Genomic DNA, 24451 nt, shown 5'->3' with positions numbered 1-24451 from the left:
TTATTTCTGTGTGGAGGAGACTAGTGAAATGCACAACTCACTGTTTCATACCCATACACTGTTAATTGAACCATTTTAATCAAACCCTATTTGTTTAGAGTACAATCCCAAGCTGGTGAGTGTGCGCATTCGGCCTGCTTTTGAAGCAAGGAGCTCTGCTTGGTTGCAACAAGGGCCTACTTTACAGGTGTGATGCAACAGAGATGTAAATTACTTTTAAAACAAAACCATGTTTATTTATGAATCCAGTTAACACTTTATAAACCCACAGTAAACATCTTAACTATCAACACCAATAATCCCCACAGATACAATGTTCTATAAGTAACCCTTCATAACTTCCCTAACAGCATCCAGAAGACCAAAATACCCTTTTTACAGAAAGACATCAGGTTTAAATTCTCTACAGAAACAGGTATTACTTTGAAATCACCCAAATGAACATTCTTTAGCTTGCAGAGATATCCATACACATCTGCTTGCTTTAACTGCAGTTCTTCAATCAGAAAAAACTAAACTAAAACACACAGACACACACCAGTTTTTTTGCTCAAAGTGAAAGTAAAAGCAGAGTCACAGCTCAGCTCCACCCACACACTGACATCACTGCAGCTATTTGATAAACACCCATTTCTTAAAGGTACATCCACTACAGCTATTTGATAAACATGCATTTCTTAAAGGTACTCTCACATGACAGTTAGATAAGAGAGGATGTTTAGATTTTGTTACTGGGGCTGAGTTCTGGGATAATATAATTTTTAAGTAACTTGATGGCAACCCTCATTTTAATGCAAGAAATTGAGGAACTTTGTGAATGATTATTTCATGCATCATTGTCTAAGAATGTTCCATGGAGTCAAGGCACACTTTAGAACTTCACTGACAGATTCTGAGAACTTGCTGTTCTGTTCTTCCTCCTCAGTGTGAAGTGTGGATTTGAAAAATTGCATTATCAACATCTACATAATATGGTTACAGTAATTTAGTAATTGTGATACTGCATTAACACTCCAAAGGCGTGAGAGTTCATATGGCACCATGACAAATTGAAATTGGCTTCAGAATATCTGGCAATTTGTGGGCTGGCACTAGAATCAAAATGAAAACTGCTGGATTGTCTTAAAACCATAAATGTCACTCCAGGAATGAGTGTGCCATTCCCATCCTCTCTGATCGACATAGACCCTGACCTTTGATACAAACAGTACACTTGGTTTTAGCTACCTGTGGAAATACAGGCAATTCACTATGTTGGTAACAAAAGTTTCTGAATATTCCTTTTGAGCAGTCCTTTAACTATTCATAATCATATGACTGTTGCAATGATAAGTGTCCCAATTTGTGACACCACCGGAAAATGACTGTCCGGGACTACTGTGATTATGAGTCCTATGGATAATGAGCTACGTTACTATTGAAGACTGACATAACTGGTGATAAATCTTTCAATGTCTGGTGTACAAAACTCCTTTCTTGCAAATGTGTTCCATTTTATATTTGGTTTATTTCTGTACCATCGAATCTGCAGTCTTTTACTCCACAATCCAACTTGGATCCTATTCTCCTCCTGTTCCTCATCCCTTAAAAAAGTTATGATTCCTCTATTATAAAGAAAAGAATGTTACCAGTTTATGGCAGTAATGAGGAGTAATTTCAGCTGTGGTGTAATCATACACTGTAGTGTGGTTCAGTATTGTTATGAAAAGAATAGAAATGGATTATGTGGACCTCGAGAAAGTTTTGAATCCTTTACACAGCGAGTTCTGAGATACAGGTTTTTTTTTCTGTAGGATGGGCAGCACGGTAGCATTGTGGATATCACAATTGCTTCACAGCTCCAGGGTCCCAGGTTCGATTCCTGGCTTGGGTCACTGTCTGTGCGGAGTCTGCACATCCTCCCCGTGTCTGCGTGGGTTTCCTCCGGGTGCTCCGGTTTCCTCCCACAGTCCAAAGATGTGCAGGTTAGGTGGATTGGCCATGATAAATTGCCCTTAGTGTCCAAAATTGCCCTTAGTGTTGGGTGGGGTTACTGGGTTATGGGGATAGTGTGGAGGTGTTGACCTTTGGTAGGGTGCTCTTTCCAAGAGCCGGTGCAGACTCGATGGGCCGAATTGCCTCCTTCTGTACTGTAAATTCTATGATAATCTATGATGCTTGAAACATAATTTGAGTCTATGTAAAGTGACAGTATTATCTGTAAAATTGTTATGCCAGTATACTGTAGACGATGGGGGTGGATCTTGCATCTTCTCAACACTTAATGACTAATTGGAATAGCAAAAATTCAAATGTTTCCTTTACCAATGCACCTTCATTTGGTTGTTGTCAGGCTGGAGTTCTGATGGTGTGGCGGGTGGATCAGCATGGGCGAGTGCAAGGATCACCACTTGGTAAACAAGATTATGGCAAGCAACTGACCCACTGTATCTTCAAACCTCCTGCCCCAGGAGAGTAAGTACAATTTAGACCTATCATTCTTCAAACATTCTTTGCAGCCTAACACTCCATAGCACATGGAGGACTTGTATGTCAGGTATGCATTTGTGTTACATAGATGAGAATTTAAGCCAAGGTCCAGGACTTCGAGCATTGCAGTACTGAAGGAATGCTGCATTGGTTGAGGTGTCATTTTTCAGACACAATATCAAAATGAGGCAGTTTACTCATTCCTGTGCAGGTTGAAGATCTCATGATTCTCTTTAAAGACCGTGTCCAAGGCAGCATTTCTCTGTCACTAACAACACTCTAAATAGTTTGACTGATCATTGCGAATTCTTGTTGCGTGTAAAATGGTCGCTGTATTTGACCACATAATAACAGTCCATTGCATTGCATGTCTCTGCAAAAGTGATACGATGACATAAGTACAAGTCTACCACTTTCTGAAAGAGGGCATACCAGCATGATCTCCAGTCCAGTCCAGATTCAGAAAAATCGAAGCTTGACTTATGTTGTATTGCTGTTCCTTGTTAGCAGGAGCTGGCATATGTGTTGATAACTGACTGCATAAACAGAGGAATGAGACTGACTGGAATGCTTGATTCTGCAGGGACCTCGTACAGTTGGCTAAAGCTGCAGTAAGTGGGGATGAAAATGCTTTGGATATGTTCAATTGGAGAAAGGTTGGAAAAGGAGACGCACCATTTAAAGTTGGACTTCAGCAAGGAATCACATGTTTTGTCAGTGTAACAGATGGTGAGCAAAGCACACTCTGGATAGCTTTAAATATTCCAATCTGCTCTTGAAAAGTGCTGAGAGATGTAGTTTCCAATGGCTACATTAAATAAAATGAAGAATTATGTATTCTAAGAGGGGGAGGGTGGTATTTTTCAAGTTTTAGAGAAATTTTCACACCCGTAAAAATATTGAAATATGAACAAAAGTTATTTGATTTCCTCTCCTGAAGCATGCGTAGCATTTTAGTTTGGGCTGTTCTCCACCACCATTTTTTTCTGTGAGTAAATCAATCCCCTACAAACTTTAACCTCTATTTCTTGTATCTAGGTACATATAAAACAGATCTAACAATTAACTTCGATCATGGTAAATTGCTTATGTACATTCTTTTATCACCTGAGGGTGGAAAATAGCACAGCACTGGATCAATACATACAGTTTGCACCCTCCTTGCTGATCCTTCAATTCGTCTGGGAGAAATCAATGAACGGTTTCCACCTCTGGGTGAACCCTTCTGCAGCTGAGTCCCACCAACACAACAAGATCCGTCTCTGGGCTATCAGGGAGGCAAAGGCCAATATATCGACCTCTCTCCCAACATAACATCTCAGAACCCCTGTCAGAACCCCTGCAAATATGGTTAATTGAATTGAGTTGTCTCTGATGTGGGCAGCACGATTTTTTTTTAAACCTGAAAACTATCAGATGGTTTCTTAGCTTATAAAGATTTTATTTTGAAGATGGCATCACCCATTAGCTTGCGCACAATGAACATCTAACAAACAATGGTACCTTGCTCTTTGACTCAATGTACTGCAGTCTCCATTTGCTTGGAAAAAAGTTATCTGCACCCAGCAACGGGGTGTGAGACAAGGATGGGAAAAGAGGAAGTAACTGATGCAGACAGTGAGGTAAGGGTGGAGAGGGACGGTGACACTCCTGTGCACTGGTGAAGTAAGGGTGGAATGGAGAAAGAGAGCGTGGAGGAAGAAAGGTTAGAGTGTGGAGGAAGAAAGAGAATGCTGCTCAGTGAGGGTAGGGTGGGATGTGACCGTGAGAATGATGCAGATCATGATGTAGGGGTGGGAAGAGAGAATGGAATTGTTGCAGATGATGAGGTTAGGGTGGGGAGTGAAAGTAAAATTGCTGTGCACCTTGCTTTGTTGATTGGGAACGTACCTCTTAGTCTCATGATGCTTCACTTCTGACTTTCAGTTGTGACATTTCTATCTGTTTAATTTGTTCTGTTGTGATTTGCTGCATGTAATTCACTGGGCTATCTTCTGGAAGATTTTGCACAAGGTATAAACTATATAAACTTCCCGGAACAGGCGCCGGAATGTGGCGACTAGGCGTTTTTCACAGTAACTTCATTTGAAGCCTACTTGTGACAATAAACGATTTTCATTTCATTTTCATTACATTATGTCTTGAGGTTAGTTAGTTTGCAGTGTATAATCTTAAGATCCTAGCTATATGTTTGTCCCCCTGATATTCTGTCATGCTCCATTCTTAAAGGTGAAGGAAACCAAAATAATTTGCATTGCCATATAGTTCTACTGATATCAAGATTATTTAGAAATATTGCAGAGCCTGTTGTTTACTCAATGGCACAATATATGGCACAATTGGGGCAGCACGGTAGCATGGTGGTTAGCATAAATGCTTCACAGCTCCAGGGTCCCAGGTTCGATTCCCGGCTGGGTCACTGTCTGTGCGGAGTCTGCACATCGTCTGCGTGGGTTTCCTCCGGGTGCTCCGGTTTCCTCCCACAGTCCAAAGATGTGCGGGTCAGGTGGATTGGCCAGGCTAAATTGCCCTTAGTGTCCTAAAAAATAAGGTTAATGGGGGTTGTTGGGTTACTGGTATAGGTATATGTCTCAGCATAATGGTGGGTGGGTGCAAATAATTTTTCCAAGCAAATGGAGACTGCAGTAAATTGATTCACAGGGCAAGCTACCATTGTTGTTTAGATGTTCATACTCTGAACCCTTTAGGTGTGAATATATCCACCACAGAATTGGAGATTTTGTACTTCAAAATTTCGGATATGGCTAGAAAAGTATTTTGAACGTTTTTTAAATTTAGAGTACCTAATTTACGGGGCAGTTTAGCATGGCCAATCCACCTCCCTGCACATCTTTGGGTTGTGGGGGTGAAACACATGCAAACAAGGGGAAAATGTGCAAACTCCACACGGCCAATGACCTAGAGCTGGGATCGAACCGGGGGCTTCGGTGCCGTGAGGCTGCAGTGCTAAATACTGTGACACCGTGCTGCCCTATTTTGAACGGTTTAACACTGGGTAAGAATCCAGGTCTGTCACTGTATGATACTGGGCACAGTCCTGTTGGGGACAGGTCTGTTATTAAATTTTATTGGTACATTGAATTTTAGTATCTTCTGATTCAGACTTTTCACCTGTTATGTGGCTTTTTTTTCATGGGAAGTCTGTGCTGTACTGTGTTAAGCTTTCTCCTCAGCATTTTTATTGTGATTAGTTCCGATAGCCTTTTCCATTTTGTATGTTTTGTTTGTACGTGTTGGTCACATGAGCAGCGTTGGGCCAGCAAGTATTCTCTAAATTAGAATTCCCTAATTTATTTTAACAACTGTCTTTTGCTGCAGAAGCTGCCATGCCTGCTGAAGATTTCCAGCATTTTCTGTTTTTATTTCTCTAAATTAGGTACTGTGTACCACGTTGGTGAAAAAGGGAAGAGCTTACAGGTCCTCCGCATTGATGGACCAATCAGGAAACTCATGTACATGGAGCAGAAGGAAATCCTAATGGTTGTGACTGAAGCACTTTTTCTATCTCAGCACAGTATTGGTCTTGATGGAACAAGTCAAGAGCTTATGAAGGTAGGAGCATGTATGCTGGTTGTCCTTCACTGGTGTCTGTAGGACTTTGGGAAATCTCTACTCTAAATTGTTATAGATAACATAAAGATTACAGCACTTAAGAACATAAGAACTAGGCCCTTCAAGCCTGCATCACCATTCAATGAGATCATGGCTGATCTTTTGTGGACTCAGCTCCACTTTTCTGTCCGAACACCATAACCCTTTATTCTTCAAAAATCTATCTATCTTTATGTTAAAACATTTACTGAAGGGGCCTCGATTGCTTCACTGGGCAGGGAATTCCATAGATTCACAACCCCTTGGGTGAAGAAGTTCCTCCTAAACTCAGTCCTAAATCTACTTCCCCTTATTTTGAAGCTATGCCCCATAGTTCTGCTTTCACCCGCCAGTGGAAACAACCAGCCCGCATCTATCCTATCTACTCCCTTCATAACTTTATATTCCCCGCATCCTTCTAAATTCCAAAGAGTACAGTCCCAGTCTACTCAACCTCTCCTCGTAATCCAACCCCCTCAAACTCTGAGATTAACCTAGTGAATCTCCTCTGCACACCCTCCTGTGCCAGTATGTCCTTTCTCAGCTAAGGAGACCAAAACTGAACACAGTACTCCAGATGTGGTCACACTAACACCTTATACAATTGCAGCATAACTTCCCTAGTCTTAAACTCCATCCCTCTAGCAATGAAGGACAAAACTCCATTCGCCTTCTTAAGCACCTGTGAACCAACTTTTTGTGACACATGAACTAGGACACCCAGGTCCCTCTGCACAGCAGCATGTTTTAATATTTTATCTCATAAATAATAATCCCTTTTGTTGTTATTCCTACCAAAATGAACAACCTCACATTTGTCAACATTGTATTCCATCTGCCAGACTCTAGCCCATTCACTTAAAACTATCCAAATCCCTCTGCAGACTTTCAGTATCCTCTGCACTTTTTGCTTTACCACTCATCATAGTGTCGTCTGCAAACTTGGACACATTGCACTTGGTCCCCAACTCCAAACCATCTATGTAAATTGTGAACAATTGTGGGCCCAACACTGATCCCTGAGGCAACCACTAGCTACTGATTGCCAACTAGAGAAAGACTTATTAATATAGAACATAGAACAGTACAGCACAGAACAGGCCCTTCGGCCCTCGATGTTGTGCCGAGCAATGATCACCCTACTCAAACCCATGTATCCACCCTATACCCGTAATCCAACAACCACCCCCCCCCCTTAACCTTACTTTTTTTTAGGACACTACGGGCAATTTAGCATGGCCAATCTACCTAACCCGCACATCTTTGGACTGTGGGAGGAAACCGGAGCACCCGGAGGAAACCCACGCACACACGGGGAGGATGTGCAGACTCCGCACAGACAGTGACCCAGCCGGGAATCGAACCTGGGACCCTGGAGCTGTGAAGCATTTATGCTAACCACCATGCTACCGTACTGCCTTGTCAATATCTTGTCAAAAGCTTTCTGGAAATCCAGATATACCACATCCATTGGCTCCCTGTTGTCTACTGCACTGGTAATGTCCTCAAAAAATTCCACTAAATTAGTTAGGCACGATCTGCCCTTTATGAACCCATGCTGCATCTGCCCAATGGGACAATTTCCATCCAGATGCCTCGCTATTTCTTCCTTGATGATGAATTCCAGCATCTTCCCTACTACCGAAGTTAAGCTAACTGGCCTATAATTACCCACTTTCTGCCTGCCTCCTTTTTTAAACAGTGGTGTCACGTTTGCTAATTTCCAATCCGCCGGAACCACCCCAGAGACGAGTGAATTTTGGTAAATTGTGGGAGGAAACCCATGCAAACACGGGGAGACCGTACAGACTCCTCAGAGTTGAGGGGGTTAGATTACGAGGAGAGGTTGAATAGATTGGGATTGTACTCGTTGGAATTTAGAAGGATGCGGGGGGATCTTATAGAAACATATAAAATTATGAAGCCGGGAATCGAACCCGGGACCCTGTCGCTGTGAAGTGGGTATTCGGCGATGGGGAGTTCAACGTCGTGGGACTTGCCCCTTCACTTTTTTCCCTTAGGAGCCTAAGAATATGGCACAGGAAGCCGCCTTGGGGCTAGCGGCTTCCACCCCATTTTTCCCACCTACTGCACACTCTGCCAGAAAATTCAGCCTGTTGTGAACCATCTTCGGAGTTACCAGTCCAAGCTTTAGACTTGCTTCAGCTAAAATTCATGGCCGATGTGTCCATCTATTCATCTAGAACTCTAAAAATTCCTTCTTGCCATTACATTGGACTGTCAGGCTAATATGTCCCCTCGGTATGAGAATTGTGCCATCATATAGCCTTAATATTATTTTTGGAGCTGCTCTCAGACTTGTGCAGTGGTTCTGTGACGTCACAGACACTTGAAATTCACCCAGAATTAGAGGAGCAAAGATATCTTATGGGGTTGTGGGGCTGGAGGCTGTAAAGATAGGGAGGGATGAGGCCGTGGAAGGATTTGAACTCAAGGATGCGAATTTTAAAATCAATGTATTACTTGACCGGGAACCAATGTAGGTCAGCGGGGACAGAGGTAATGGGTGAATGGGACTGAAGATTATTTTGGATGACCTCAAGGGTACAGCAAACAAAATGGTCATTTTCTAGAGATCACAGGATGACACATCTGGGAGGATATTTTGTTCTTTTAAAAAAAATAATAATTTAGGGTACCCAATTTATTTTTTCCAATTAAGGGGCAATTTAGCGTGGCCAATCCACCTGCACATTTTTGGGTTGTGGGGGCGAAACCCACGCAAACACGGAGAGTGATCCAGATCTGAGATCGAACCAGGGACCTCGGCGCCTTGAGGCAGCAGTGCTAACCACTGCGCCAGCATGCTGCCTGAGGATGTTTTGCTCTGTGGATTTGCTTGCATTATGCATGTTTCCACTTTCAGATAGAAAATATATTCAAGTTTGTTTGTATTTAATTAATATTTACCTATGCAATCTCACTGATTTGGGAATGAATGCTGATGATAGCTTTTAATAATACTACTACTACTAATAATCGCTTATTGTCACAAGTAGGCTTCAATGAAGTTACTGTGAAAGCCCCTAGTCGCCAAATTCCGGCGCCTGTTAAGGGAGGCCGGTACAGGAATTGAACCCGCGCTGCTGGCCTTGTTCTGCATTACAAGCCAGCTGTTTAGCCCACTGTGCTAAACCAGCCCCTAAAGATGAAGAAGTGGAACAGAAATTGTTCTCTTTTTGGGTAAACTTTCTATTTATTCCTCATCAAGTTTGATAGATAGTTGCTTGGAAATATTCTAATTTTATCATTTGCATAATTAAACACGTGGAAAAAGATTTACTGCTTGATATGAATTTTAGCAGACTGCAGGACCATCCATGGGTGTGGACCATTATCCCAACAAGAGTTACTGTCTCGGGGAGTGACAAAAATCCAGTGGATGAAAATTCACCGTTGGCGTGAATCATTCAAGTTTGAATGTGACATGTGTCTTAGTTGGGATTGTGATTCTGCTGCCAGCAATCTGATTTCTGAATTGTTTATTGCCTGTTCAAATTCCCATTTAAGTAACTGCTGTGTCTTTACACGGCTTCCATTGTACCTGGACCTGTCTCTATTTCTGTTTGCAGGTAAAGCTGAGCGGAAAAGCAGGCCAAAAAGCTGATATTGTCTGGGTGGAGAGTGGCCTTCTCATTACAGCAACAGGCGAGGTAGTTATTAGGTGAGGCTTGGATGGATTGCAGTGAATTTCATATCCGTACTGGGAAAGGATTATTGGATTTGGGACAACATGGTGAAGTGGGGCGGCACAATGGTTCGCACTGCTGTCTCACAGCGCCAGGGTCCCAGGTTCAATTCCAGCCATGGGTGACTGTGGAGTTTGCATGTTCTTCACGTGTCTGCATGAATTTCCTTAGGGTGCTCTGGTTCCCTCCCATAGTCCACAGATGTGCAGGTTATGTGGATTGGCTGTACTAAAAATTTCCCCCTCAGTGTCCAGGGATGGGCAAGGAGGCGAGGGGCTACTCATTCAGAGGGCCAGTGCAGACTTGATGTGCCAAATGACGTCCTGCGCTGTAGGCATGCTATGATTGTGTCATGCATTTTACCCAAGGGTTTAAAGTGTTATTTATTATTACAGTATTCTGTGACTTTTATAAATTTTGAGTCATGTACTTTCACCTGTTGGATTTATTGACCTGTGCTGAGAGTTAATGTGCATGTTTTGTTTGTATTGAAAACCAAGTGAGTGTTGATAACAACTGGCACCAAGAATATTCGTTGTCAAGAGATTTAACCAAATTTGACTCTGATGCTAGGGTATCAAGGTTCAGTTTGCAGGTATAATTAAGTAAACTGCTTACTCGGTTTTCTATTCCTTTCATTTTTGTAGAGCTTCAAATAAGTTCCAAGTTTTGTTCTTCATTTGAAAAGATTGGAATCCATTTGCTTTTGGGTTTTCAATCTATATGCACATATTTTAGTAAAATTAGGAGTCTTTCTTTAGTTAGAAAGGATATCTATATATATTATTTATATATATAATATATATATATATATATATATATATATATATAAGGGTAGAGTGGGAGGAAACCCAGTGTAGCACTCCAAAAATCACAAGACAATGGAGATCTGGCTGTTCCCCATGCTCTTCCATCATCCCCACCCAGTGTATATTCCACCCATCTGCTCTCCCCATCCCACCCACCACTCTCCTTGTAAGTTTATATGTCCGCCACGGCTCACACCATTGAGTTCTATTACTGGAGATTAATTTTGTTGGTGAGGGACCTTCAAATAAGAAAAAAGCTACTTCTACATTTTTTACAAGGTTAATGTGAACAAACCAAATTACAGTTTTTCAAAGGTAGGTGAGAATGAACATGTCAAACTGATTGACTTTGTGAAGTTGGGATAATATTGGGGAAAAAAACTGACTGCTACTTTTTTAAAAAAGTTTTTTAAAAATTCTATATATGGGGCAATTTCATACCCTACACATATTTGGGTTGTGGGGGTGAGATCCATTCAGAGACGAGGAGAATGTGCAAACACCGCACAGATAGTGACCCGGGTCCAGGATCGAACCCAGGTCCTTGGCGCCATGAGGCAGCAGTGCACCATTGTGCCACCCTTGTGACTACTACTTCTGGGGTTTTCTTTAAGCAGAAATTAAGCAGGAATAAGTCTACATGATATTCGGAAGAAAAATAGATCATGGTTCATTCAAACATGAATGGGTAGCTCACTGGTAAAGATGTAGATTTGATTGTTGTGATACTCTGCAGTTACCCCCCTGTTTTTGAAATACAAACTTTATTTTTTTAATTGTCTCTGTGAATGTGAAAGCGTTGAAGGTAGCATAGTTCTCATAACTTGCTGATTCCAAAGCCATATTTTCATAGCAAATGCCAGGAAACTTGTTAGTTCAGAAATGAACACTGCATTCGAGCAAAGAGCTGACGTTTCCAATGAGATATTAAACTGAGGCCTGCCCAACTTCTCAGGTGAATGTAAAAATTTCCATGGCATTTGTGAAAGAATAGCAAAGGGCAGCACGGTAGCATAGTGGTTAGCACAATTCCTTCACAGCTCCAGGGTCCCAGGTTCGATTCCTTTCTTGGGTCACTGTCTGTGTGGAGTCTGCACGTTCTCCCTGTGTGTGAATGGGTTTCCTCAGGGTGCTCCAGTTTCCTCCCACAGTCCAAAGATGTGCAGGTTAGGTGGATTGGCCATGTTAAATACCCCTTTGTGTCCGAAATTGCCCTCAGTGTTGGGTGGGATTACTGGGTTATGGGGATAGGGTGGGGGTGTGGGCTTGGGTAGGGTGCTCTTTCCAAGAGCCAGTGCAGACTCGATGAGCCGAATGGCCTCCTTCTGCATGTAAATTCTATGATTCCAGAGCCCTGGCCGTTATTTATCCCTCAACCAACTTCATTGTTTGTGGGAGTTTGCTTTGTGCAAATTAGCTGTTATATTTCCTTACTTTACAATCTGACTTCTCTTCATTGGCACTCTAAAAATAATTTTATTCTTCACTCCAACTGAAATGAGACCGTTATTAGGATAGCAATTCCCCCGCAAAGTTTAATTCAGGCTTGATCATGATATTTTGCCAATGCAATGCAGTCCAAAGGAGGTTTGGACTGATAACTTGTCCCAACAGTGATGATGGTCAGATCTGCAGTCAAACTACTGTGCAGTAGATTAAAAGGCAACGGGTTGAAACTAACCTTGAAAACATTATAATGACAAACAAGTACATGTTCATTTTTTTTAACAGACTCTCATATAATTTGTTACACTTGGAGCATCTGCCTGATATTTCATTTTTGGTATGTTTGGGTGAAGAGTTTTTTCAATCAGTTCTACAATTGATAATTCTTTTTTTTCCAATTAAGGGGCAATTTAGCGTGGTCAATTCACCTACCCTGCACATCATTTTGGGTTGTGGGGGTTAGACCCACACAGACACGGGGAGACAGTGCAAACTCCACACTGACTCCACACGGTCAGTGACCCGGGGCCAGGATCGAACCTGGGTCATTGGCGCTGGGAGACAGAAGTGCTAACCACTGCGCCACCATGCTGCCCCTATAACCTTTATTTACTGAAGTCCTGTGTGTCATGTTATTGACCAGGATCATGCAATTTGGATCCTCTCTCAGTAAATGTGCATACATTGAATCATAATTCACAGTTTTATGCTAGTTTTATCTTTGGAAAAGCTTTACACACAGCCTTTTAGATGCCTGATATAAGAGTCACACCTGTAAATTACACTGTCTAATGCATGTTGTGACATCTTTTAATGTACCTGCTTTGAAAGGCAAGGTGAAGTGATGTTTCATTAACTTTGTGCTGGTTCCATCAGGCTCTGGGATTTGGATAAAGATGAGAATTACACTCTGACACTAGATGAACACCTGGGGTTTGGCACTGGAGAAATCATAAATTGCATCTCATACTGTGAAAGTAAAGGTAGGTCTGTATCTTGCTCTAGCTATCTACTTTCTGTAACTGCACTGTGCCCTTGATAATGAAAATCCACAAACTGGCTGGCCCTTAAAAACTTTAAAGAATAAATATAGCCCAAGGAAGAACTGATTAGATTTTGGAATAGATGCACATCTGGGGCAGGATTCACCGCAGTGAGCGAATTGGGCCGATGCCGGCGCCAAGAATGGCACAAACCACTCTGGCGTCAGGCCAACCGGAAGTTGCGGAATCCTCCGCACTTCCGGGGGCTAAGCCGCCGGCGGAGGGGTTGGCGCGAGTTAGCGCATGAGCAGAACCGCCGACGTGGTTCCGCGCATGCACAGACCAGCCGGCGTCTTCCGCATGCGCAGGGGGGGTGTCTGCTTCGTGCTGGCCATGGCGGAGCCCTACAGAGACCGGCGTGGAAGGAAGGAGTGCCCCATGGCACAGGCCCGCCCGCAGATCAGTGGGCATCGATCGCGGGCCAGGCCACCGTGGGGGGCCCCCCTCCGGGCCACATCCCTCTGCACCAGCCAGCCTACCAGCCAAGTCTCACCGTGTAGGACCATGTCCATTTCACGCCGGCGGGACTGGCCAGAAACTGAAGGCTGCTCTGTCCATCAGGGCCCAGAGAATTGCCGGGGGGGGGGGGGGGTGAAAACTGGTGCTGGAGAATACGACAGTTGGCGTCGGAGTGGCGGGGTGGGATTCATGCCTCCAGCAGGGGACTCTCTGACCCGGTGGGGGGTCGGAGAATTCCGCTGCTGGTGTCTGGAATATTTTAAAGATCTGTTAAAATTGGGAGATAGGACAAATGGACTTATTTTTTAGAATTGTTTTAAAATATTGTGGATTGTCTCTGATTCTGTGATGCAAATTGTCACAATTTTCAAAATATGAAGAGTTTTCAGAGCAGATTTTGGATGTGGAGTGGTCTGAAGTCTCTTTAGTGAGATGGAAACTCTTTAATAAATATATTTCTTCTTTCATTTTTAGTTACAGGGTACAGCCAGGCTGTGAAAAGCCAAAAGGAAGAGCCTGGTAATTGTAATAACCTCATGTTAACACCAAGTGGCAGAGGTATAAGGTGTACTGAGTACCGTCTTCATTTGCTGCTGACTCTGTCCGCTAAATGAATGAAATGGACAGGACAATTCTTCTCTACGAGTTGAGGATGATTTGCTTCCGCACTAAAAATGAGTTCTCAGGTGGAGTCCAATGCGTGACCTACAGTCTCAGTCATAAGTGGAGCAAATGGTAGTTGGAGGAGATGTTTGTGGGATGCCCAGGTTGCCATGCATTCCTTATTGCTGTCAATGCTTGGATTCAGCATTCTCTTAGCGCTGAAACACGCGGGCGGGATTCTCCGACCCCCCGCCGGGTCGGAGAATCCCCGGGGGGGGGGGGGGGGGGGCGTGAATCCCTACCCGCCGCTCCGCGCCGGCTGCCGTATTCTCAGGTGCCGGTGTATGGACGGGGGCGGGGATCACGCCACGCCGATCGGGGGCCGTTGGCAGCGGGCCCCCCTGCAATACTCCGGGCCGAGCGGCCGTCGGTTTCTGGCCAGCCCTGCTGGCAAGGATTGAACATGGTCCCACACGGCCGGACCTGGCTGGTAGGCCGGCTGGTGCGGTCCTCGGTGGGGTGCGGGGGAATCCGGCTCGGGTGGGGTGCCATGGTGGTCTGGCCCGCGATCGGGGCCCACCGATCTGCAGGCTGGCCTGTGCCAGGGGGGCACTTCTTCCGCGCCGGCCCCTGTAGGACTCCGCCATGGCTGGAGCGGAGAAGACAACCCCTTCGCATGTGCCAGAATATGCCGGCCGGTCTGCGCATGTGCGGAACCATGCCGGCGGTTCTGCGCGTGCGCTAAATCGCGGCGGCCCTTCGGCGCTGGCTACCGCGACGCCAACTGCTCCGCCACCGGCTTAGCCCCCGGAAGTGCGGAGAATTCCGCAACTTCTGGTCAGCCCGACGCCCGAGCAGTATGCGCCGTTTTTTATGCCGCCGTTGGGTCATCGCGGCGATTCGGAATCCCGCCCGAGGAGTTCAGCTCCTTCCAAGATGCAATAGGACAACTACAGGCCAGCTAGCTTAACACCTGTTACAGGGAAAACAATGGGCGCTATTATTAAGGATGTCTGGCTTACATTCGCTGGCATCTCCAGCTCTGCACATTGCAGCCCTGTCTTTAACTAGGAGCCTCCCTCTGCTCCTGACTTCACTGCACAGAACTCTTTTCTAGATTTCTGTTCTTTGTTCCTTTAAATTCCTGAAGCTCTCATTCCCTGTTTCTGGGATTTTATTCCTGACCCCCTGTACTTTCTTGCCTGTACCGGCAGTTTCTGTGAAAAGGTTCTTGCTTCTGGATTACCTGGTTCCAAATGAATTGAAATGCTTCTGCTATTCAGTGTAGGGGCGCGATTCTCCGATGTCATGCCGGTTGGGAGAACAGCGGGCCGCGCCGTTTTTTCACGTGACGCCGGTCCGACGCGCTCCCGCTATTCTCCCAACCGGCCAAATTCGTGTCATCGTGTGGGAAGGGGGGGGGGAGGGAGCAGTGGGAGGGGGGGGGGGGGGGAGGGAGCAGTGGGACTGGGGGGGGGGGGGGGAGCAGTGGGATGGGGGAGGGGGAGAGAGGGAGGGGGGAGAGGGAGCAGTGGGGGGGAGAGGGAGGGAGAAGTGGGAAGGGGGAGAGGGGGAGAAGTGGGGGGGAGAGAGGGAGAAGTGGGAGGGGGAGAGAGAGGGAGAAGTGGGAGGGGGAGAGAGAGGGAGAAGTGGGAGGGGAGAGATGGAGAAGTGGGAGGGGGGGAGAGAGGGAGAGAGAGCGAGAAGTGGGAGGGGGGGAGAGAGAGCGAGAAGTGGGAGGGGGGAGAGAGGGAGAAGTGGGAGGGGAGAGAGAGGGCGAAGTGGGAGGGGGAGAAGGAGAAGTGGGGGGGGAGAGTGAGTGGTGGGGGGGAAGGGAGTGAGTGGAGTGGGTCGTCCTCCCCCGGATGCAACATGTCAGCCGGCCTGCCATGGCAGGACGGTCACGAGGACACTGCCGCTGGTTGCCCTGTGGCTGATGGCCACAGCCCACTGACGCACTGGTGAGGAGGACGTGCTGTTAACTGCCCGTCGGACGCAGAAAGTGACCAGGCGTTAGGCTGGCCGCGTGTCAGCAGTGCGACCAGGCCACCGGGACACACAGGTATCCCGTGGCAGGTAGCTGCCGAGGTGTCGACTAACCTCCATCTAACATGTCGTTTCTCTGCCCCCCATCACCCTTCCTTCTGTAGGTGACCAGAATGTATTCTAACCGAACAGCTATTTTCAGCGCAGTAGTTGGGGCCACAGCACTGCAGTTGGACAGCCAGCAGCGTCCACAGCCACATCCCACAGTGGATGCAGGGGCAGCTGCAGCAGCAGAGGGAATGTGGCCGCGGAGTGGCCCGTCGTCGAGCAGCATGGGGGGGGGGGGGGGGGGGAGGGGAGGAGGAAGAGGAGACATTGATGGTGGAGCCAGGGCGCCAGAGGCGACGAGCGAGGCCTAGGGTGTACTGTGGCCGTATCTCTTTCCAGACAATGCCGGACATCACCTGCAGGAGGAGACTCAGGTTGAGCAGAGAGGCGGTCACACATATCTGGCAACTCGTGTCGCACCTCGCCCCACGTGGAACGGGAGGACGACACACGATCCCTGTTGACGTCAAGGTGACGGTGGCACTTAACTTTTATGCGACCGGCTCCTTCCGGTCTCTGAGCGGGGATCTATCCGGGATCTCGCAGTCATCGGTGCACAGGTGCATCCGGGATTTGACCGACGGCCTGTATGCCATCGCCGACCGCTACATCACCTTTCCCGAGGACCGAGCAAGTCAAGAAGCACGAGCCCATGGATTTGCCAACGTGGCCGGGATACCGATGGTCCAGGGGATCATTGATTGTGTACATGTCCCCATGCGCCCGCCTGCAGGCAACAGGGAAGTGTTCACGACAAGGAGGGGGACATACTCCATGAATATCCAGGTGGTATGCGACCCCCACATGAAGATCATGCAAATGTGCGCAAGGTTCCATGGCAGTGTGCATGATGCGTACATTCTTGCGCAGTCATTCATCCCTGATATGTTTGAGGGGCGGCCCCCCCCAGCTGAGGGGCTGGTTGCTGGGCGACGGGTTATCCACTGAGGTCTTGGCTGATGACGCCCATATGGAAGCCTCAGACCAACGCGGAGACCCTTTACAATGAGGCCCATGCAGCAACCAGTGCTGTGGTGGAGCGCTGCTTCGGTCTGCTGAAAATGCGATTCAGATGATTGGATCGCTCCGGAGGGGCCCTGCAGTACCAGCCTGACAGGGTCGCTCGCATTGTCGTGGTCTGCTGTGCACTGCACTACATCGCGATGCAGAGGGGAGATACCCTGGCGGAGGAGTCGGAGGGAGAAGGCACTGGCAGTGGTGCCAACACGGAGGTGGAGGAGGTTGGTGGTGCGTCGGGCACAGCACACAGGCATGACCCGGGTGCTGGTAATGTCCAGGAGGCTGCACGACGGCACCGGCGAGGACACGTTGCGCGCAACGTCATCGCTGAACACTACCACCTGCATCGCCAGTCATACAGACGGTCAGCACACAACTCCCAATACCAACCCCCCCCCCCCCCCCCCCCCCCCCGCGCACCGTGTACACTGCTCCACTTCGAGATCACCCTTACCACTGCGGCAAAACGGTATGGCACGACATTGATGGCTGTGTCAGCGGGTGTGATCAGTGCCATGTTGAATGATGACAGCCCGCTCTGCGATGAGTTGTGAGCTCAGAATCGTTAGACAAAGTCTGACTCATGGCAATAGCTGAACCATCCATCTCGGTGGTCGCTGAGTTCGTCAGGGACACTCCATTACGTGCCCGTGTGGGGTGGTGGGGGGTGGGGGGGGGGGGAGGAGGGACTGCACACCCGGCGCCGACGTTTCACCGCTCGTCAACCCCAGCGACACTCGGTCACCATCACGATCCCCGTGGCAACGGAAAAATCACACAGTCTTACAAATTAGGTGCAACGGTGAGTTTAATGGTGAATATTATGTACAGATGCCCTAGCCCCTACAACTAAACTGTGCCCTTCACCCGTGCCAACTTACTCTGTGTCCCTCTTCATTGCCTTACGGACCCTACCACCACGTCTTAAGTGAATCCCCAGATGATACAGCAGGAGTGGAGGCGGACTGCTGAGAATCACCCCCTGCGACATGTCTCCCCGTCGGCACTCGTTTCCTGGGGCGACCCGGCCTTGATGGGCCAGGCTGCTCTGCGGGCGTTTCGGATCACGTGATGCCACCCTGCTCTGCCCGCTGCCCACCCGATGCACCAGGGATGGGACGGGGGGAGGCCAAGCGTTCAGGGACGTCCCGTGATGGAGTTAATGGGACGGGCCCCAGAACCTCCTCCCTCGGGGAGCCAGGTGGCCCCCGGGCCTCACTGTGGGACGGAGGTGCGAGCGGGGAGGTGCCCCGTCACCCCACCGACACCTGGCGCTGCCAGTCCTGGAGGCCTGCAACCATATCGTCCAGGGTCCGAACGTTCGCTGAGACGGAGTCCAGGGAGTGAGACATTCCCGCCAGGGACTGTGTGACCTCAACCTGTGAGTGCGCGACGCCATCCAGCACGTGTGTCAGGCGGTCGATGCTCTCCGCGACTGACTGCTGGGACTGTGCCATGGCCTGCTGGGACTGTGCCATGGCGGACTGGGCCATGGCCTGGTGAGACTCGGCCAGGGCCCGTAGCACGCCGGCAATGTCGTTTTGGCTCTGGCGCATTGCTGCCTGTGAGAGGGCAGCCCTGTCCAGGGCCGAGGATGACGCGTGCAAATTAAGCCCAACGCCTTGCAGAACCTGACCCATGGCGAAACCGTTTTACCCATTGCCTCGACCGCAATGGGTGAAGGCGATGTCGTGCGGTGTCGGCCTGGGTGGCTGCCATGAGCGGCACCACTCCCTGCTCCTAGACGTGGTTTGACTCCTCTAACTGCGTCTGCAGCTGCTGGAAGACAGCCGTCATCCCGTTATTGTGTCCCTGGGTTTCGAAATGCATCGGCTGTCCACATGGGTCGAGTAAATCCAGGAACCCGGAAAACGTCTGGGAGCCAGCTGAATGCTGGTCCTGGGCTGCCCTCCGACCGTCCAACCACTCGGCTGCTCCGACCTCCACCTGCTGTACCAGCTCAGCTGTTTGGTGCACACCAGACCGTGACCCAGAAGGCTCATCACTTAATTGCCCAACCGAGGTGAGTGTCTCTGGGATGGAGGATGGTGTGGGAGATAGTAGTGCCGCAAGCTCTAGGTCCTCGTCCGTCATAAAACCAGCAGTGTCCTCGTCCCAGTCATATTCGAGCGCAGGCTGCACGCGGCCCAAGTCTGGTTCTCCCTCAGGTGACTCTGTTGAGTGTGTCGCCCTCCTGTGTGCGTCCTGCTCGAGGGTCCGGGGTTGGGAGGATGGCACTCCTGGCTGACCTCCTGCCACCCTCGCGTGCGGCCCTGGGTGCGGTGGTCATGGCAGATGGGCGCCTGTGTGTGGCACCAGACGGCCCTGGACGTTCGTCACCACGCCCCAGGGAACAGAATAATACGGGGTTAGTTAGACACGCTCGGCCGGGCGTAGGATGGTCCAGTGGGTAGAGTGTGAGGGGACAGAGGATGGGGGGGTCCAGTGGGTAGAGTGTGAGGGGACCGAGGATGGGGGGTCCAGTGGGTAGAGTGTGAGGGGACCGAGGATGGGCTGGGGGGGTTGTCATGCAGGGTTGTCTCACTTGGTTCTGCACCTCCAACCTCGCATTGCGCGACCTCCCGGGTGCCAGATCTCCCAGCAAGGTCCAGTGCCCTCTGTTCAAAGACTGTCAGGGGGTGCAGAATGGGTGAACCCCCTCTGGTCCTGTTCCACTCCCGGTTGTTGTGAGCAGTCTTGTCCTGTTGGGGGGGGGGGGGGCGCATGGATAGATCATCACAATTCGGTGGGTATCATCAGGGCGTTCAGATATTGGCACAGGTTGGGGGGAAAGTTGCAGCTACACCATGTCATCTCTCCAGGGGGTCGCAGCGCTCATGTGGGTCTGTGACAACTTTGTTAACCACCCTCTACTCACTCTGGCCCCTCCCCCTCATGCCCGGGGGGGAGGTGGGTGATGAAGGACATTGGGGGGGGGGGGATTTTTGTGACCCCGGGGCACCCTCTCGGCACTTACCCTGGCAGTCCTGGTGAGGTCGTGGAGCTTCTTCCGGCACTGCTCCTCAGACCGAGGGGTCTGCCCCACAGCACTCACTGCCATGCCCACCTCACGCCAGGCCCGTCGCACAACGCTGGCAGGGTGGCGATGCCCTCTTCTAGGGCAGATGATGCCCCTCCGTTGCTCCACCTCATCGAGGAGGGTCTCGAGGTTAGTCTCACCGAACCTCGGGGCGGCCCTCCATGGCTCCGTCATTTTCACCCCCTCACTTGTTTTTGTTGCTCGCGCCCTTTTACGACGCGGAGTGGCGTCACTCGGGCATCATTCTGGCGTCATTCGGGGGTCGCGGGCTTTTGCCGTCATTCCCCACGTGTTTCCCGTGGCCCCGCTCCTAGCCCATTTCCGGGGCCAGAATCAATCAGCTTTTAGAGCTGTCGTGAAACTCGGCCGAGTTCACGACGGCCTTCCCGATGCCGCGCGGGAGCGGAGAATCGCGCTCTAGGTCTCTGGTTGCTAAGCAACAGTTTAATTTTACTGAAAGCCTGTAATTGCTTTTGCACTGTAAAACCGCAAATACAATGCAGGCAAAGTTTGAAGTGTAACTAAACCAAAGACGTGTAGGCACCTCTGTTGAAAATGAAGCAAAACTGAAGCTTTAACCCCTGGTACAGAAACACAAAGTAAGTGGAGGGAGTGGTGGTGGTGGTGCACTAGGGTGTTTGGGAAACGGCACCCTCATCTCCGAGGAGCAGGCATCTTTAGGTCCTCTACAACTCTTTCCCACCTGGAATTTCCCAAAATCCAAAAAAATGACTTAGGGGCGCGAGAATTGCAATGGGAATCACGCAGGGACAGGCGGGATTCTTACTGTTTTCCTGGCTGAAATGACACTTGGGGGTTGATTCTCCACCGCCTGTCACCGATAGCGGACTTCCCAATCCGGCAGAGAATTGAGCATCATACTAAAAACGGAATCAGATTCCGATGCTCTGGTCCCGCCAGCAGTAGCAGCGGGCTTCATCCCCCACACCGACGGGAGGATGCAAATGGGTCATGTACACCCATTTGCATCCGATTAACGGACTGGAAGCCTGATTCTCCATGCCCCCGTAATGCTCCAGACCTCAGCTGGAATTCATGTGGGTGTGGATTGTTGCCGATATTTTAAAACGTGGCTCTGACACGGTGGACCCCACGGTGGGGCAAGGGGTAAGTGTGTAAAGTGGTACCCCCAAAGTCCATCAGCCCCTCTCTCGATCAGAAGCCCCGATCAAACACCCAACAGAGAACCCCCTTCCCTGCCCCTCCCCTGTTGTCAAAAAGAGGAAGTCAAAGAACTTTTGATGTGATGAGGGGTTGTCAATCATAGCAAGAGTGTTATGGTTAACATCAAAGCAGGGTAATGGAGATGCTTTCAAGCATGAAGGGAAAGATCGATGAATAATCCACCAAGCAGCTGTCTCTGGAGTAATAAAACTCAATGTATTGCTGTGTGAAATTGAATGGAAGATCTGCATTTCAGAGGCTGTCAAGTGATTTATAATCTTCGTGAGTGTCACAAATAGGCTTACATTAATACTGCAAGTTACTGTGAAAATCCCCTAGTTGCCACACTCCGGCACGTGTTCGGGTACACAGAGGGAGAGTTCAGGATGTCAAATTCACCTAATAAGCACGTCTTTCAGTACTCTGTGGGAAGAAACCGGAGCACCCGGAGGAAACCCACGCAGACACTGGGAGAACATGCAGACGCCACATAGTGACCCAAACCAAGATTCGAACCCTGGTCCCTGGAGCTGTGAAGCAACCGTGCTAACCCCTGTGGTACCGTGATTTCAAACCCTTTGATGTGTACTGGGCTTTTGAAGAAGCATTTGATACTTGTAACTGCTGCTGCTTTGAACAGCAGATGCTAGGAAAGGGTAATTGAAAATACAGTGATTTTTCAACCTACTGCCTGGGCTTCTCTTCAACTTTCAGGCAGTGGTCTCTGATGTGGGCGGTCTCTGTTGGGGGTCTAGGTGGCGGGGGGTGTCGGGTCACCCTCGTGCATGCGTGCTGGGGGAGGGTTGGTTTGTTATTCATGTGTTTGTTTGGGTGGGGGGGGTGCGAATGCCCCTACTTGTCAGCGAGGTGGGAGGCAGGAGAAGGGGGCTCGCTGCTGAACCTCTGGATCGGGCCGCCCGCTCAGAATGGGTGCCCAATGCCAGATCTCCAACTGAATCCCACAAGCTCCCTGCATACATACATTTGCATGGCAAAGGAGAGGGAATCGCATACCGGGACCCATTCTTTGGGCCAGAGGAGACCATGAGCGATTCTACTCCAGCGGGAGCACTTCGTCTCCAAAATCATAGACTTTACAGTTCAGAAGGAGGCCATTCGGCATATCGAATCTGCACTGGCCCTTGGAAAGAGCAGGCTACTTAAGCCCACACCTCCACCCTATCCCTGTAACCCAGTAACCCCACCTAACCTTTTTGGACACTAAGGGCAATTTCGTATTGCTAATCCACCTAACCTGCATATCTTTGGACTGGGGGAGGAAACCCACTCAGACACAGAGGGAACGTGCAGATTCCACACAGACAGTGACCCAAGCTGAGTATCGAACCTGGGACCCTGGAGCTGTGAAGCAACAGTACTAACCACTGTGCTACCATGCCGTTTCCATTCTGTTTCTCATGGCTGCCAGACAAGCTGAGTATTTCCAGAATGCTCTGTTATTATTTAACGTAAATTGATTTTGTTTGAGCATTCTTCCTGTAATTTATACGCCACTGAATTTGTTTTGCATACTCGTGAGTTTCACAGAGGCATCCAAGGTCTTTTTCCCAATGTGGATTTCGACCCGGATTGCCAGTGGGCTCTCTGACTGTGAAGTGTAGTGGAGCCTGATCCTTGCATTACTGCATGGCCATTCATATAACCCTTTTGCAAGGTTTGCCGAATATTAATGCATAATTAATATTCATGGGAACTTGTGCCTCCAGCATGGAGATTCTGCTGTCAATTGTTTTGCACTGCATTACTGCTCTGCATTAATCATTCATTCAAGATGGAAGCTTCCAGGTTTGTAAGATTCAGTATCACATTGGGTAGTATATTTATCCACTCTCTGAAAAGAATTGCATTGTAAAATAAACGTTGACAAGTAAAATCAAGGCTTATTTAGAAAACTATAAATTGCCACGTCATTCACTGCTTACATTATGAGGAATCTGATTGGATGAATAACTTTGCTCCTAGGTATCATAGCAGCTGGCACCAGTAAGGGACAGGTTGCTTTATGGCGAAAGACTGTGGTCAACAGTTTGAGTGGTTGCAAAATAGATGGAAAAGACCAATGGAAACTGCAAGCTCCAATTGATCTTGAAGGAAATATCATACAGATCAAGGTAATGAAGGTGAACCCCACCCCCACCCCCGTGACTCATTCTCACAAGCAGATGCACACAGCACATTCAACCTTCTGTACAAGACCAATGGATCTAGTTTTCCGCCATTCTCTGACTTGTATTTATCTGCTACTGGTTATTTCAGTCACCATTTCTAGTGCCCATGTTGTCTGTACGTGGTGGAATTTAGTTTAGTTTTGGACATCACAGGACAATGCAGCTTTGCATGTATCTTCAGACCAAATGTATATTCAAGAATTTTAAAAATAGATTTTTTTTTCATGCCATGCATGAGGTTTTAGTGAGAAAGGAAATGTTGACGGCGTTCTTGCAGAACATGGGTGGGGTTCTCCGAGCCTCTGCGCCGGAATCGCACTCGGTGTGGGCGTGGAGAATGGGCGGCAAACCCGCGATCGGGTCCAACGGCGCTCCGGCGATTCTCTGGTCGGCGGAGAATCGCCGCGAATCGGGCTTGCATGGTCGACGCGGCGCCAGTCGGGGGCCATTGAGAAAGGCCCCCGCGGCGATTCTCCAAAGTCAGCTGGCCGAGTTCCCGCTGGCATGGTTCTCTCATGGTTCCACCCGTCGGGCACCCGTCGGGTGGCTGCGGCGGCTGTCCTAGTGGGGGGCGGGAGGATCCTTCGTCGGGGGGGGGGGGCCTCTAGGACAGCCAGGGTTCTGATTGGGGGGCCACCGATCAACGGGTGCACGCGATCTTGGGGGGGGGTCCTATTTGTTGATGCCGGTCAGCCATGTCGCACAGCCGACCGAGGCCGTCGCCGTGCGCATGCTCGGACCCCCGACCGGAAGTGCAGGCCCCATATCGGCA

The 24451-nt window shown here is 48.8% G+C and overlaps 1 protein-coding gene across 1 annotated transcript in view; it reads left to right on the top strand.

Annotated features, from left to right (window-relative positions):
- ift140 (intraflagellar transport 140 homolog (Chlamydomonas)) overlaps positions 1-24451 on the top strand; it is a 174426-nt gene that overhangs the window by 3925 nt on the left and 146050 nt on the right. The window contains exons 4-9 of the mRNA XM_038820731.1: positions 2333-2454; positions 3053-3198; positions 5867-6042; positions 9675-9766; positions 12923-13029; positions 23474-23622. Coding sequence (XP_038676659.1) covers positions 2333-2454; positions 3053-3198; positions 5867-6042; positions 9675-9766; positions 12923-13029; positions 23474-23622 — 792 coding nt within the window. The remainder of the gene's footprint in view (positions 1-2332; positions 2455-3052; positions 3199-5866; positions 6043-9674; positions 9767-12922; positions 13030-23473; positions 23623-24451) is intronic.

This window comes from Scyliorhinus canicula, chromosome 15 (assembly GCF_902713615.1).
Source record: "Scyliorhinus canicula chromosome 15, sScyCan1.1, whole genome shotgun sequence".
NCBI lineage: Eukaryota > Metazoa > Chordata > Chondrichthyes > Carcharhiniformes > Scyliorhinidae > Scyliorhinus > Scyliorhinus canicula.
The sequence above is the reverse complement of the archived record's forward strand: the minus strand, read 5'-3'. Positions and strand labels throughout refer to the sequence as shown.